This window comes from Echiichthys vipera (assembly GCF_963691815.1).
Source record: "Echiichthys vipera genome assembly, chromosome: 1".
In the NCBI taxonomy this organism is placed as follows: domain Eukaryota; kingdom Metazoa; phylum Chordata; class Actinopteri; order Perciformes; family Trachinidae; genus Echiichthys; species Echiichthys vipera.
In genome coordinates this window covers 25,211,428-25,228,259 of record NC_139826.1, presented here as the reverse complement: position 1 = coordinate 25,228,259, position 16,832 = coordinate 25,211,428, and the positions used below count along the sequence as shown (strand labels likewise).

Genomic DNA, 16,832 nt, shown 5'->3' with positions numbered 1-16,832 from the left:
GTAATAACATTTCTGCTGCCTGTGTTGTAGGACTGCCTAAAAGCACCCAACAGTAATGCTGCTGCTGTGTATCTGACATGAAGCCAGTGAGCGGCCCCATTTCCTTTGACATATTACCCCATGCTAAGAAATATAGTCTGCAGCAAAGTACACTGGTGCAGGAATACACACTCAGCATTTGTACCAGGAGAGAGGGGAGAAGGTGGAGAAGATGAATTCATTTCTGCAGGTGCTGTACAGTTCAATCTTTTTGTAGTGTTTTTGGAGAGAATTGGTCATTTTAAAGTAGTTTGCAGCAGATTATAATTATATTATTTCATATTAATTATTTGCTGTGGTGTAATATGGCAATTGTTGGTATTTAAGATCTAGATTATAAAACTTCTATAATTTTATTGTTAAACCAACTCTTTGGATTCTCTGAGTGTTCTCCATCAGCTGATCGGCATCTCATTATGCGGTCAGTCATACGGTTTTCCAGAAAACCATAGACTATGGACTGTGAGCCACACTGTTGAGTGACTTTGTACGGGTTTTTTGAAAGTCACACAGTAGTGTCTCTGTCCACACAGCCACTCGGCAGTAGCTGGTGTCCTCTGACTGAGCTGTCACAGTAAAGCTTTGTTGCAATACTACTTCGGCACCAATACAAGCGGAGGAAGAAGAATAAAGCCTAGAATGAAAACAAAAACATACGCAAACACTATGCTGTCTGTCACAACGAGATTGTGTCTGAGTACTGAGTCTGAGTATATCATGATATACTTGTGTCTTCTTTGATAAAAAAGCAGCTTGTGGTGCTATAGAAATACTGTCAAAGTATCAAAAATGGGGGGTGTATTTTTAGAGTGTAACTCTTATCAAAATATGTCTTTATTTTCTTTCTCTCCAAGCAAAACAAGGAAGGGTTGTAGAGAAAACGGCATCGATAACCCATCAATGGCCGGACTTAGAGAAGGCTTAATGCAGGAAAGGGGGACATTAGTCATGTCACATGATCAGCTAGAACAATAAGGGCGGTTCACACAGTTCTCCGTCTTTGTGTTGTTCTGCTTAATCAGTTTGTGGGCTTCTAAAGTATTTACACAGCTTTCCACTTATAATTCAACAAAGTGTACTTATGAAACGCAGATAGTTTGTTGTGTGACCACTACAGAGCAAACGGGCGGCTTTGAGTCAAGTGATCGTCTGAAAAAAAAGCCTTTTTAAATGGCACCTCTTTGATTTTGCCACTTTGAGCGGGTTCAAAAGTGTTCAGAGTCCAGCACACGTTGATATTTAGCAGGGCGATTGAAGTCTTAATGCCAGAGAGGTTACAGGAGAGCAGGGGGTTGACTGGTGGGACATTTATCCTCTGCTTTATTCTCTGCATGAGTGCTATCCCACCTCTACAGCCATACACATACTGTATATAACTTATTTTCATTGTGAAACACTGGTACATCCACTCCAGCATAGTTTTAATAAAACGAAGTACAATTTAGTTGTGTTTGAATAACGGCAACAAATTAAAATGACAAAGGTATTTTAGAAATGTTAGTGGACGTGACTATGACGTGTCATCTGTTAGAATGACATTTAACTCTGCAGCTTAACCACAGGGAGCTGGGAATCTGTCAGAAATAATTAGCTGAATTTGTACCTTCAGGGGTACAGTGGCTTGTTACTGGGGCAGTAGCCTCCAAGGTACAGCTGTTGTACAGTTGTTGCCAAATCTAATTTACAACGACATTTACCAGAGCTTACACGATTAGTCTATCAATCGAATAATCTTTTGACAAAAAATGAAACCGTAATAATTTTTCCAGTAAAAACAACAACACAGATTTGAGCCTTTTCTGATTTTGCTGCTTGTTGCTTTTTCATACACTGAATATCAGGTTGGATAAAATGGCATTTGAAGACACCACCTTGGGCACTGAAAAATTACGATTATGTTGTCACTATGTCTTGACTTTTTATTATATTTTAGAGCACCAATTGCAGCCCCAGCATTTACAATGGACAGTTAAGGCCATAGTTTTAACTCACCTTTGTTTTCACTTAAAAAAAAAAAGGCCAAAACTGGGGATTTGCTCACAGCCTGTCTGATAATCACATCACTTCATTTGTCGTACCCAATATCTCAGCAAGTCCACAAAGGTAAAGGTGAGCCCTAAAGAAGACTGATAATAGTTGAAACATTATTAAGTCCTTGCATTTTGTTTATGCAGATTAATGTTACTAGCACATTAAAAAAATGTTTAGGTGTATGTGGGCCTCCTGTTTGTCCAAAAGTCCAGAGATAACATAATTGATCTTCACTGATTAACAAGAATCAATATGAAATCCTTTTTGAGAGCATTTTTTTAACAACTTGGATCATTTTTATTTATAGTTTTGGCCTCAATTAATGATGCTTTATAATAAATATCTTATTATCTGTTAACTTTAGGGTGGCAGGATCTGCATTTCCAGTGAAGTCAGAGTTCTAGATGGATGTCAGGGCTATGCCAAGGGTTTGTCTTGTGGGGCAGAATTTCCCTGGTTGGCTGGCATTTAAGGACAAGAGAATGATTTAAGGGACAAGTTATTGATCTGTTGCACATTAGGAGGAAGAGTGCTTGTAGGAGTGATGTGCATGGGTTCATTTAATTTGGCATCAAGCCAAGGTTCAGTACTACACCCAGACTGCATTCTTCATCTGTAAACATTCAATGAAAGTGTTATTACTGTGGATGTCAAACATAAAATATGATCATTTAGCTTTACAGCAGAGTTTTAAGAAATGACTATAACATCAAACAAAACTTAAAGTAATTCTTTGCAGCAATATCCTTGTCTTGAAGCTTTCCCAGCTTTAACAGAAGGCTCCCAGGTGGCCCTTTAAGGCCGTGGACACATTGAATATTCTCTTTCTCTCCTTGTGTATTAGGTATTGAATCAGTGACCTTTCTGGTTTGTATGAGCTCATGGGAAAAGTGGGCGTTTTCACAGGAAGTCAATGCCTTTCCCTCCCCCTCTTTTTCTCTACTCTACCTCTTCGTGTTGCCTACAGTCTCCCTCTCGCTTAAACCTTTCATTCTGTCTTATTTTTTCCACTATTTCTTACTTCAAGCGCTCTTAAGTACTCAACAAAACAATGCTCCTCACACAAACTCCTGTGCCACTTGTGTGACCTGTGACGCATGGAAAGAATGGTGATGATGGAGGAGGATGGACAGTATAAAAATGCAAAGGAATTGGTCCTCACTTTCATCTGTTTAACATTAAACCCTCATGGTGGCTGTTTGATTACTGACAGCTGCTCAGAGTCAAACCCAAGAGGTTTGGCAAAGGTTAAATCTGTGCTTGTTTGGGGACAGAAGGTGATACACAGATGCTCTTGTCAGACTTTGACTCCGCCTCATTTCCTCTTACCAAAAAATGGCATTGATGTGACGTCGGGGGGAGTGAGATACATCCATCTAGCTGGCGTATACGGAATTAGCAACATTAGCACCACTGCCCAGGAGCTAGGCTAACAGCACACGCTACAACTTTAGCTATAACATAGCAAAGCAACAAAAAAGAGATCAGCATCAGCTTTGTGTCTGCTGATATAACTCATTATCATATGTAGAAAGGAAAACATTTGAACCTTCAGAGGAAATCTTTGAAGAGAAAGCCAGGCTTAGATACTTATGCGACTATACATTTTTGATGTATGTCCTATACTATAAGCATGCACAGTGTATGAGTTGTCATGACGTGTTATCAGAAATGGATGATTACAATCTGTCACATTCAGCTGCCGAAGGTGCGAGCTTGCAATCTCCAGACTGTCTGGTGTGACGTTTGTGTCCTCAATTGAAATTGCTGCACCTGGCGGAGGCCCACTGAACATGTTTCCCCTGTCAGCTGGAGGCCAATATGGTGGCCACTCCTATCCAGCTTCTTGGTGCTGATGTCTCAGTCCGTGTACCAGTTGCTCCGTCAGCAGAACTAATCGCGAGGACCAGTTTTGGTGAAGCTGAAGCTGAACACTTGCAAGAAGAGAATCACAGCTTCTCCAAACACTTGTAATCTCAGACAAATACCATCAATACCAAATGAAAGCTGAGTCCTATGACTGAACTGCGATGACGCAATTTATAAAGTAGTTTCACTGATTCCGATTATTACGGGGATGAAGAAATTAACTTTCACTTCAATCGTTCACTAAGAAAGCTTACTGATTCTGCAAACAAGCATGAGTCTTGAGAATGTTGTTGACCACCGTCACCATTTTCACACCCACCGGAGGAGTGGCTATTCAGGCATCTTTGTTACTTTTTGTTTTTCCACAATGTGCACAAAGCAAGTGAGTTTGATGGGAACTCGAGATGAGTAATGTTTGATGCCAGTACTTTGTCAAAATAAGATAAGATCAGTGTTAGTTCCACAGTTCGAAATGACACAATCTCTTGTAGTATGTATGAGCTGAGTGTGGGCGGTGATGCAGCTGCGCCAGGGAAATGAAGAGTTTGGGGAATATTATAAATCTGCAGATGCTGACAGAATTTTTCCTAAAATAACATAATTTAATGGCATTCAATCTTCATTTTTCTTTAATTAAGGAATAACTATAGCTGATGATTTTCCAGTCAAGGTCTGTGAATTCTCATTGGGCACCGGGCCATATGTGAAAGGTAATTAACTTGTAACAGTGTTGATGACTATTTGTTTCCCTCTCATTATGAAAATCTAGGAGGCAGGCACACCATTTCCCCTCATCCGGGTAGGTGCACTGTGTTTTTGTTAATTAATTGCCTAATGTTTTGTTTTTTTTGTCATGGAAATCTTTTTTTTTCTGCGTTGGTGCTGAATCTGTGATTTGGTGCTCAGTATAGTGAATAATGCTATGTTGGATAACAGTCAAAGAGGCAGCTCTAACCAAACAAGTAGGATAGCAGACATAGATGGAAAATTAGCTATATTTAGTGTTAGTAAAGCTGTTTGTGTGGAGAGGAAGTGGGTGCATACTAGTGCAAGCATGATGTTGATTACACGCCTACACTTATCACCCCTTTCTTGTTTTCCTCGAGGCTGCCAACCTGCAGTTAGACACGATGTATTGGGTTATGTCTCGCCTGGAGAGCAGTTGGCTAAAAAGAAACCTGAGCAGGTGCCTGAAATACATTTAATGTAAATATTCAAATTATAAAACACTACAAGCGGGACACCATTCAACTTTCCATATTAAATATTGAATAGTACGGTGGTTTAGCAGACAAACAAACTGATTTGATGCTATCTTTGTGGTTTATTTGTCAGAGATTTGTCCAATTCTAGTCATATTTAGATAAATAACAGACATGGCTAAATTTTGTCTATTAACTTATCCGAATGAAGTTTATCATCAGCACATTTGAGAATCGTGTAATCATTTAAGCCATTTTGCAAACAAAAAAAGTAGATATTTTTGTCGTTCCAGCTTCTCAAATGTGGGGATTTGCTGCTTTCTTCTATAAAGAAATTTTATAAATTTAATTTGTTTGCATACTGGACTTTTGTTCAGACAAAATGACTATTTTCTGATTAACTGATTTAATCTAAAATGATAATCAAGACCATAAATGATAAATAATCATTAGTTGCAGTCCTAGTTTCTTTGACTTTCTTCTTTTTGTGGTAATTTCAGTCCGTCTGTGTTTCACGGAGCATCCAGATAGAGGAAAAAGCTTTGCTGCAGCTGAAACTCATCCTCCATCGTCCCGATATTCATGGTGAAAACAGGCCTCTAATATTATCCTGGTGTGAGCCTGCGTGTGCTGTGTGTGGGCGGAGGGCTGGGATGTATGGCTAGAATGCTGGAGGGGAACTGAGTGACAGGTTTGGACTTTGGTAGGTAGGCTGGGTATGGGAACATGTCGTCTGTGACATCACCATCACCCGAAGGCTCGGCCGGGCCAGCTGCCTGCTGCAGAGGTGGAGTTTCCTTCCTGGTGAGCTGACTGGGGCTGAGTGTGGCCTTGGCCACCCTGCCACCAACGTCTAAACCGTACTGCAGCTTGGTTCTGCAGGCTTTTGGATTTATTTCTCTGTTTTGTGTTCTCTTAATCTATTAATTCTGCTTCTTTGTACAGTGTGGTTATGCACCTAATTATTTTTCTTTTAGCAGAGCCGAAAGTCCAAAAATCTTAATAATCCTGCTTTATAGCTCACATATACACACGCCCACAGTGGTGGTCATGTCAGCACTGGCCTAATGATTGCTAAGTAAAGCTTGAGTTTTTTGTTTTTTTTTAAAGATCATTCAGTTGGCTCTGTTTGAATAGTAATTTGCCTCAGCTTTTCAAAGCTGCTGCAGAACACTTCTGCTGTAAATTCCTCAGTTACGTCTGCTGTGTGGAGACTGCAGTTAGACCATTTATCTGAGAGGGCTTTTAGCAGTGAGCATCTTTTAAGATCTCTTGCACACAGGCCACTGTGCATGTGCGACACTAACACTTTTAAGAATTGAGCTGTTGACCCCACTCTGAGTGGCAGCTGTCTCCTTTTGACAGCTGACCAATGTTTTCATGGAAATGTGTCTAGGAATCCATCTGCCCCCTCAGTATGTACCTGTGTGGGTTGTAGTCTGGCAGATAACTATCACTGCTTGTCCTCCAAATATGTTTTTAATTTTTTACTTACAGTTTCAGTATATTTGACTAACAAAACACTCAATCCTAACTTTACGGACAGTTTTTCCTACTTGTTCCGGGCTAAAAAATACTGAGGTTAGATACTCAGCCCTTGTTGCAGGTGGACGCAGAACTTGTGGTTGCTGTTGTATTGGGCAGCTGTTCTTGACTCATGCAGCCTGATTCATTCTGTTTGAGGAGCCTGTCACATCTGTGAGGTCATGGACTAATATAGTGATTTATAGGTCATATAACTGGACACGACTCAGGCTGGCTTATGTCACAGTTATTGGTAGTCCTGCTGAGTCATATTGCACTCCCTCATCCTAGCCCGTCGCCCAGCCAGGCCCACTTACAACCCTGTTAGTGCTGGCTCTGGTGCTGCTGGCACTGCAAAACAGCCTCATCTATCACAGGAAACGGCTCTGAGAGAACCAGCTCACCAGGACAGAGCGCAAGGCAGCTATGCTACCCATGCATGTGGAGGGAGGGGATGCATGGGCAGAGGAGTGTGGTGTTTGGCTGCCCAGATGATATCTCTCTCTCTCTCTCTCTCTCTCTCTCTCTCTCTCTCTCTCTCTCTCTCTCTCTCTCTCTCTCTCTCTCTCTCTCTCTCTCTCTCTCTCTCTCTCTCTCTCTCTCTCTCTCTCTCTCCCTCTCTCTCTCCTGCACTCTCTTTCTCTCTCTCTTGCACTCTCTGTCTCTCTCTGTCTCTCTTTGTCTTTGTCTCTGTCTCTGTCTGGTTGTCTGGAGGTATTTGTTGCAGTGAATCATGTTCTAGGATTCACAGTAATGATGTAACTGATGAATTATTGAACAATGGTGAGTGGCTTCGACAGTAGTCCAGCATACGGAGAGAGAGAAGAGAGAGATTACCTGCATCTCCTGCAACAACCGGGAGTTGCAGGTGAGAGGAAAGAATTTGCATACAAGACACAAGAAGTTGGAATCACAAACATTCACACATCACACTTGACAGACTGATATTGATAAATAAAAATATATTGGTTAATGACATACAAACACACAACACAGGCATGAGATAGTTTGTACTCAGCAGGATTGTCAGTGTCAGTATGTAATGGTGATAAATCTGCAACAATTAGTTGTTAGTCAATCAACAGAAAATTAATCAGCCACTATTTTGATGTTTAATTGATTTGGTCACTATTAACTTCTCAAATGTGAAGATTTGATGCTTTTATTTGCCATATATGATAGTAAATAGAATGGCCAAATAAAGCAAGCAATTTGAATCCATCACCTTGGGCTGAGGGAAAATCAGTACATACTGACAAAACGAGAAAATAATACTAATATAATCACGGATGAATCAACCACAGTCTGTGATGGGGTAAAGTTTAGAATGGTGTTTTAGACAAAGTTGGCAGCTCAACATGCCGAGATGCTTTCAGTCACATGAGTATCAAATGAGGTAGAATAAAATAAGTATCAAATGATGTACTCTATTGGTATCTGTATCACTTTAAGGGTACTAGTACCGTCATTTATTATATGATACCCAGCCGTAGTCAAGCAGATGTATTAGTTTGGCTCTAATCATAATTAAAGAAGTGATTTACCCGCTTCTTTTTTTCATCTACATCAGCTGAGTCAGCTGAGATGTGACATTTAGCACACATACTGCAATCTCTCTCATGTGGGCCTGGCTGCCCAATAACACTAATTGCAATTGTGTTGCGCTTGCACAATGACAATAAAGTTCTTGAATCTTGGAGAGCAATAACAATTTCACTGTAAATATAAAAGTATAATGTGGCTTATTGCTAGAACAACAACTATCTCGTCTGGGTTTTTTCTGTTCTGGTGATCACTCCGTGTTTTAGGGTGTTGGTTTGACATTCCCAGAGCACTCCCCTGAACTGTCACCACTTAACTAGTCCCAGAGGAGAGCGAGAACTACAAAACATGGGAAAAATGTAAAAAATGTATGACTCCTCCTCCTCCTCCCAGCTCCCTACCCCCCCTGGCCCTACCCTTCCAGTTTAGGTTACTAGGAGACCAGATATTGGCCCCAGAATGAAAGGATCAAAGCCTTCAGCAGGGTGTTGTGGGATTGTTGCAACTGAGGCACCGTCTTGTAAATGTAGTATTAGCATGAAAATCACCCTGCTGGCTTAACCTAAATTGTAGTTGTGTGAGGGAATATTTATGTGACATTTTTTGTGCAAGAGTCTGCAGACAGTGTGTTTACCTCCTGTCTGCAGTATGGTTGTAAAGGTAGAGGTCAGTCCGACTGTCTGTGCTGTTGTAACCCGAAACCCAAGTACCAGAGTGACTGTTATTTTTATTTGGTCATATCCATTCATTATGAAGCCAGGTGAATGTAATCACTGTATGTGCTAAATTGTACATGCTAATTTTAAACAGGATTTCACAATATACAATAGTGTGTTGATACTGGCGACAAAATAAAGTGTACTTAGAACAGAAAGCAGTCTATGCTATTGTCTTTCCATGCGATGCACAAAGGGAATGAAGGAGCTGCTCACAGCTGCAAAAAAAGGGAATTGTGGATGGTGGTGAAACAGTTCCAGGAACCATTACGAAAACCAAACAAAAAAATGTAGTTGCCTCTTTTAGGTGCAATTGGCAGTGTTACTCCAAAGCCGTAGTTTGATTGCCTTTTCAATTTATTATTCATAGAGAACAGTAAAACATGTTGGCTTCTTGTACACTCACTGCAAAGATCAGCATACAGTGAATACTGTATACTGTTATTATGTAATTGGTACACAGCTTGTCGCAAGGTAACATAATGTATGGCATGTTCACGTTTCTTCTTTCTCTTTTGTCCTGTTCTTTCTCTCCTGCAGTCGTACTTTGTCACCGACTATGACCCGACTATTGAAGACTCTTATACCAAGCAGTGTGTGATTGACGAAAGGGCGGCCAGGCTTGACAGTAAGAGCACTTTGCTGAACAAACATAACCAGAGTGAAAACACTCATATAAAGACTACAAGACTCCGGTGTGGAGTGTTTGTATGTTTCCATTATATTGTACTTGAGGAATTGATTGCAAAATTCTTTTTTCGCTGCAAGTTATTCTTTGTGTGTTTGCCGTGCGTGTGCACTCTCTCTAGTCCTCGACACGGCTGGACAGGAAGAGTTTGGAGCCATGAGAGAACAATACATGAGAACAGGGGAGGGCTTCCTGCTCGTCTTCTCAGTCACTGACAGAGGAAGGTGAGTGACGGTTCTCAACATGTGCAGACTCATTGCTACAAGCTCACTTCTCTGTTTTCTCTGTTTCCTTCTGTTAGCACGTCTGTTTACTGTTCATAACTACTCTATTTTCCTCTCCTCCTTCGCCTCTCGCTCTACTAAAACCATAAATCTTGCACTAATACTCTCACTTGTTGCTGCTTCTCCTTCCGGACCCCCTCGCTGTTGTTGTCATTTTCTTTTGTTCTTAACATTCTTCCCGCATCCTGTTCTCTTGAATTCACTTACTCGTGTACTTGTTATTTATACAATAGTATATGTGCTAATGTAGAGACATATTTGGTTACATGTAAAATGTAAGGGGCTTGATGAAGAATTAACTATAACTTTCGAAACCTTTCATGACATGAACTTTTTCATTTCAGTATGTGTAGGCACTAGCAGTCTTTTAACACCCCACTGACCCACTGCTGAGTCAAAGTCATGCTGTGCAGCTTAACATTGTTTAAGCTTAATTTCAAACTTTAGTGGAGATCTCAGTTTTCCCAAAGACATCAAACATGTCAGGCTGAATTTTGTGGAATCGTGTAAAAAAATGTGAAACATATCTAGAATATTTCCACTTGATTTAACGGTGCAACCATTCTGTATAAAACAGTCTTGGTTTGACGTTTTTCACTCAGTGTAAACATCAGTTTGTTTCCATAAAAAGGTTGATCACACCAGTACAGAATATAAAGTATGTGATACTGTCAGACTGTGTGGAATAAGCTGATTTTTCCAAATTTAAAGCTAAAATCTTCTAGTTATGAACTGTAATCCTTAAGATTTCAGTCCATGTTGATTTGGCGACACCTGTATTAACTGTGGAACTACAGCAAACACTCCTCAAGCTGCTACTTTGTCAGAAATACAGCAGAAAAGGAACTGGTGCACATTTGTTTATGGCACAGCCAAGCAAGGTGAAGATGAAGAAAGTGAACAGTAAACTGTCATACTACATAGAGAGATAAATAAATAATGATCAATGATAAAGGGTTAAAGACTTATTCTTTTCAAAGTGCTATGTGAATATTTTCCACATTACACTATATAGTATTCTTATGGTCGTCAGTCAGTAACATCCCATCCTCCCTGTCATTGTGTCCCTGCCCAGCAGTGCAGTGAGCTGCATTCCCCTGCCCCCACCCACAGCCCCCTCACAATGTTTATGTTGTAAACAGTCTTTCCTTCCTCCATTTATATCAGTCAAGTCTTTCCAGATTTACTATGTGCTCAACAAGCTGTCTGCGGGCCCGTGGCTGGAATGCCGTCCTGGGTTTGTGGTCGCATTCTGTCTCTTTTTTTTCTCCCGGATTGACATTTTTATTTGCTGTTTGGTTGAAAACGTGCACATGGCCTTTATATTATAGTGGGACAACGGTCAGGTCAGTGCACAGAGCACAGCCTCAGACAAACACATTTTATGTTTCTTTAATAATGTGGCTGAGTTTGTTTTTTCGACACATTCAACCCTTCAGTCTGATCCACAGTGGCAGTGACCCCAACATCTGGGTGTCGGGTGTGTTTGTGTATGTGGTTTGGGTCTTTTAGCTACATTTCGATGCTGGGCGCATGTGCATTTTAAGCTTAATGTATGCATCTATGAAAAATATTATACAACCTGTTTGTGCAGAAAACACCAAATAATACCATGTTATATGTTTTACAGCTTTGAAGAAATCTACAAATTTCAAAGACAGATTCTCCGAGTGAAAGACAGAGACGAATTTCCTATGATCCTTGTAGGAAATAAAGCTGATCTGGAACTACAGAGACAAGTAAGTCCAACCTATTGTACAGATCTGAACCCAATGACTGACAAACAAATGCCCTGTTTGATCATCTGAAAAGATGATATCAGCCAGTCTGGAGGACTCTCATTTGCATATTTGAAAGTGGAAGCAAGCACTGCAGCTGCAGCTAGCTGCCAAGATACAACAGGATGTGAGTGAAAGAATAAAATCGAGGCTGTATAAATGGTGGTGTCAGTAGGGGAGGATGGATGGAGAGAAAAGGGAGAGTGATGAAATGATGAATACAGTCGCTCGTCACTTCCTGCAGTGAATCCACATCACCCCCTTGTGGTGAAAAGGAGCCTTACAGGCACATGGAGCTAATTATTACTATCTCTTATTCTCTTATTTCTTATTTTTTATTGTCTATGAAACATGTAGATGATAAATACATTATATGTGACAACATGAAAGATAATCATCCATCAAACTTTACTTGTGTAGCACCTGTCATACGGGTTATTACAGTTTAAAGTGCATGATAGTCGACAAGCCGATAAAAAGCGAAGAGCGTAAAAACAACAGAAAAGACAATTGAACAATCCATGACAAATGCATGTGGTACAATAAACATGATCAAAATGTAATAAACATAACATTAATAGTAGTAAATACAGCAATATAAAAACGTATTTAAGAACTAGAAATTAGATTAAAAATTAGAAACGACAACAAAAATTATGTCAATAAAAAAGATTTAAAAGCTATAACAATGTTGATAACTTACACCACATGACCTAATTAGCTAATGGTAGCTCTGTAATAGAAGCCTAAACACAATATATAATAACACTTTAAGTGTTAGTTATGGTATTTGATAAACATGTTTGCACATCTTCCCACATATCAAAATTTTCCAAATGTAAAATAACAGGGTCTTTTTTCAGTGTTATTAAGGCTCACTGTCACTGGGATGTGAATGTGTAAACGTGTGGTATGCTGTACAAACAAAATTCTACATACTCAAGTCATATGCACTAATGATATGTAGCACTCACTTAGTATTGCAGTAAAATTTCAGTAGAAACTACAGATTTGGTCCATTAGTCTCTGATCCTACAAGGATTATTAGTTAATACAATTAACACAGTTGAATATTTTGGCCAACTTATTTAGACTGACCATAACCACAGTTGAAGAGTACAAACCCGGTACAACAAAAGAGGTCATAAGGTAAGCCAACGCTTAAGAAAGAATCATCATGCACACCTGAAAATGAATTCTATCCATGAGCTGAGATCAAAATCCAGTTGGAGCCATACACCAGCTGTTTTGTGAATACAAAATCTTTCCCTGCTATGTTCACCTAACAGGAAGCCTTAAATGATAGGACTTCCCACATGTACACACTTTAGTTACTTATTCCAACATTGCAGTCTGGATGCAGTTCCATTTATTTACAGTGCCAAATCATAACAAAAGTTATCTCGAGACACTTTTTTGAAGATGACAGGTGAAGATGTTCCAGTGCAAGCACATGGTTCGTTTTGAGGGATTGTGGAAAATGCTTTTATGTGTGCTAGATCTCAATTTACATTCATGTTTCAGCCCATCCTTATTCTCTTCCTCCTTTTACCTCAGGTAACCCAGGAAGAGGGCCAACAGCTGGCCAGACAACTGAAGGTCACATATATGGAGGCGTCAGCCAAAATCCGTATGAATGTAGACCAGGCTTTCCATGAGTTGGTTAGAGTAATCAGGTAGGTGATTTAATAAAGACCACTTTTACATACTGTGCTCATGTGGATCTTTCAGTGACTCAAATCTGCAGTTTTCCAAAAGTATAACAGAGGCTAAAAAAAATCCCCTGTAATAACTGTTAATAATGCATAAAGCAGTGAAGGTTTTGTCCATATAATATGAAATATTCATGACTCAGGGCATCCTGGTTGCGCCTTGGTGGCCGAGGGATTATGTCGAAGGGCCGTGAATCATGACGTCTGGCCACCTTTGTTTCATTTCTCCCTTCTCTTTTACTGTCATTTATCATCTGTCAGCTCACCAATAAAGACATGAAATTCCCCCACAACACATTTGATTTAAAAAAATCCTGACTAAATAAGAAACAATCAAACTTAAACCATGGTTAAGGGTTACTATGGTTACAGGTTACCATGGTTGCATATCTTCAGCTTGCAAATAGGCTCTCAGGAAGTGACGTACTAGTGTTTATTCACCCAGTCTATGTTATTCACATGAAAGTATGTTAAATGATAGTGTACATATTGAGAATGTAGTGCATAGTGTGCGATTTTGGACGCAGCCGGTCTGTGGGCAGATCAGATTTGGTCGACAGTCGCCTGGCAACGTGAGCAAATATAATTTAAGTCTGACTGGACCTTTGACGTGTGTGACACCAGCGTTTTATTCTTACACCTCGCCCACTTTAAACCAGCTGTAATAAAACAGCACAGACAGAAATCTCAGAGAAATAACCAAAACTGTGCTAAATTTGGTTGAAAGCTCTGATAGTTTTGCTTTCTCCCAACACCCAGGAAATTCCAAGAACAGGAATGTCCACCGTCGCCAGAACCTACAAGAAAAGAGAAAGACAAGAGCGGCTGCCATTGTGTAATCGTCTGAGTCGGCCTTATTACTGTAACTCATGCAGCTACTCTCTACCACCCCACCCACTCTGCCTGACATCACATCCTCAGTGGATGACTGCTGCCTTCTCCACGTGCATGACTTCAGACAGCCTTTTCTGAGATACTCTGACCAGGAAATGCTGTCCCCAGGACATCACTATGGACAACTGACAATGCCAAATTTTAACACCACTCTACCTTCAGCCGTAATCTAATTCACACGAGAGAGTCCCAACACTAAACATTGCCTTCTAAATCAGCCTGACAAATTAATGTTTTGTACTCTGAAGGACTTCTCTTGCCTTGTTGTGACATTTGTACTTGCTACCGAGATTGAATGAAAACTATATATCCAGAATGTTAATGAATTTCTTTAGTTTCCAGTGTCTGACCAGAGCAGAGAGATTATCTTATAAAGCTTTGTGTATGTTGTGCCATGTCCACCTTTACTCCCATGTGCTAATCTGCTACTGTACATATGTGACATTTGTTGTGATTCTCAAAGTGTACTTCTAATGATCTATTAAATCACCACAGTACAGTGTGTGAGGCTGAGTTTGGTTTTACATATATGAAAGTTAAAATATAAGTATGTATATAAATATAAAGCCTAGACAGCCCTTAAAGCTACAGTGATAGAACTTTCTGGCATTCTGCAGTGGCTTCTTCTTCTTTGTCTGTGGTATCTGCTTTCATCTCAATTGCAAAATATGGAGTGTCTACTGTGTTTGATTTTTTTTTTTTTTAAGTCTTATGGATCGAAGCATTCTTATCCAATACCATCTCCTCAATGTACCGACAGTAGCAAATATGTCTGACTTGCTGTCCTCAAAGGTGGCGGTTCAGTCAAAATAGGATGTCATGCATTGTTTAAAATTTCTAAGAAGCAAGATAAATTCATTGGTAGCATATTGTGTATCTTTTAGAACTAACGTGATTTCATTCATCATTAAAACACTGAACACTGTATACTCTATATTCAACTTTGGACAAGTAATGTTATAAAATCCATTTTGTTGCAAATCAAGAAGCTTTCAGAGCTCTGTTCGGTTCAGATCATTCCAACGTAACGCATCTTTTCTGTCAAACATGGAGTCTACAATATAGATCAAATAACTGTTATATCATTCCAATAACACAGTGGCAATGTATGTGTCTTATGTCCTTGAATTATGCTGTTACATTACCCCCACCCCCCACCCTAATTATCTGGTCACTTGAAAAACCCGGACAAGTGGAAGCATTGAGATGCACATCGTAGAACAGACGTTCTCCAATGGGACATGAACTCACCGGACCTGCCACCTGTGGAGCGATCAGCACCACAGACACAAAATTCTGTTTTGCCTTCCCTTCTTTCCACTTCTGTACTTCTGTTTGGGCATATCAATGAGGTACTGCAGTTTGTTTTTTCATATCATCATCTTGTAATATAAACAACAAGAAACTCAGATGATGGAAGTAATGGACTTGATTAAATGTTTCTACTCTACTTTTATACATTATTTTCTTATCAAACCAGTTGACAAGTATTTTTATATGTTTATAAGTGAATACACACTCGCAGCTTAGCTGTGTATATATGTAAAGAGGAATATTTAATTATCTTCTATTATTTTAAAAGATGACTGTTGGCCTAAATTTACAGAATTGGATTCTTCACCTAAATGTGACCAAGAATTTCTTATTGTGGCTTAGTAATGGAGAATATATTTATCTTTGAGCTCATAAGGTAAATTGCCAGGTCAGTTGTGAGAGGGTCTTAGATATGATTCTGGTCTTTGCGTAGTAGCTTAACACCACAATTAATTATTTTACATACATATATTATTAAGATTTGAAATGCCTACTTCCCATCTTATTGCAAATCCTAGTGTACATCCAAATCATACTGTTCTTTTTTTTCCTTCTTTTTTTCCATATCAGTGTCTTTTGCCCTGTGTCTAGCTTTTGGTGCTAAAATAAAATCTGTCATTGAGCCAGATGGGGTAGAGAATCTTTCTTTCAGATTCAAAAAGCTGCATAGACCCGAATCTTTCCCACTGAGCCTTGTGTCAGGGAGATCATCATTATTATTTACGGCATAACTCCAACTTCTGTTATGGCTTCAATTTGACCACCTTTATCTCAGAAACAGCACAAATCCATTTGTACCGTCATCATCTTAGTTGGTCAGTTGTGCACATAAGCTTGTTTTCTAAGGGTTTTATTTGTTTTCTTTTTGTTCTGGGGCCACATTTATTGGAATTCCTGAATTCCCTTTTGGCCTATTCACTTTTGCTGCCGCAGCATCTGCTTTGGGGAGGTAATAAAATACAGTACATAGTATTTTCTTTTGTTGTTGCTGCAAACACATCTAGGCCAGACCCCTACATACGTATATGCGGTCTGAGTATTGACATATACTGTATAATATTTGGCCACAAGGGGGTTGTTTTGACTAGAAAATGGTATTGCTGCAACCACTATGGTTAAAATGTGGAAAACATAACATGAAGACATAAAGACTGGAGAAAAACATGCAACATAAAGAGTTTTAGTAAGGGGATGGACCATATAGTACTGAAGGCATGAACCTCCATTCTTCCAAAAGAT

At 39.6% G+C, this 16,832-nt stretch overlaps 1 protein-coding gene across 1 annotated transcript in view; it reads left to right on the top strand.

Moving 5' to 3' along the window:
• The window catches only part of rras2 (RAS related 2), a 28,015-nt gene extending 12,811 nt beyond the window's left edge, over window positions 1–15,204 (top strand). Inside the window, exons 2-6 of the mRNA XM_083915645.1 lie at window positions 9,464–9,551; window positions 9,733–9,835; window positions 11,526–11,634; window positions 13,231–13,349; window positions 14,145–15,204. Coding sequence (XP_083771771.1) covers window positions 9,464–9,551; window positions 9,733–9,835; window positions 11,526–11,634; window positions 13,231–13,349; window positions 14,145–14,232 — 507 coding nt within the window. The 3' untranslated portion in view covers window positions 14,233–15,204. The remainder of the gene's footprint in view (window positions 1–9,463; window positions 9,552–9,732; window positions 9,836–11,525; window positions 11,635–13,230; window positions 13,350–14,144) is intronic.
• The last annotated feature ends 1,628 nt before the right edge of the window (window positions 15,205–16,832 follow it).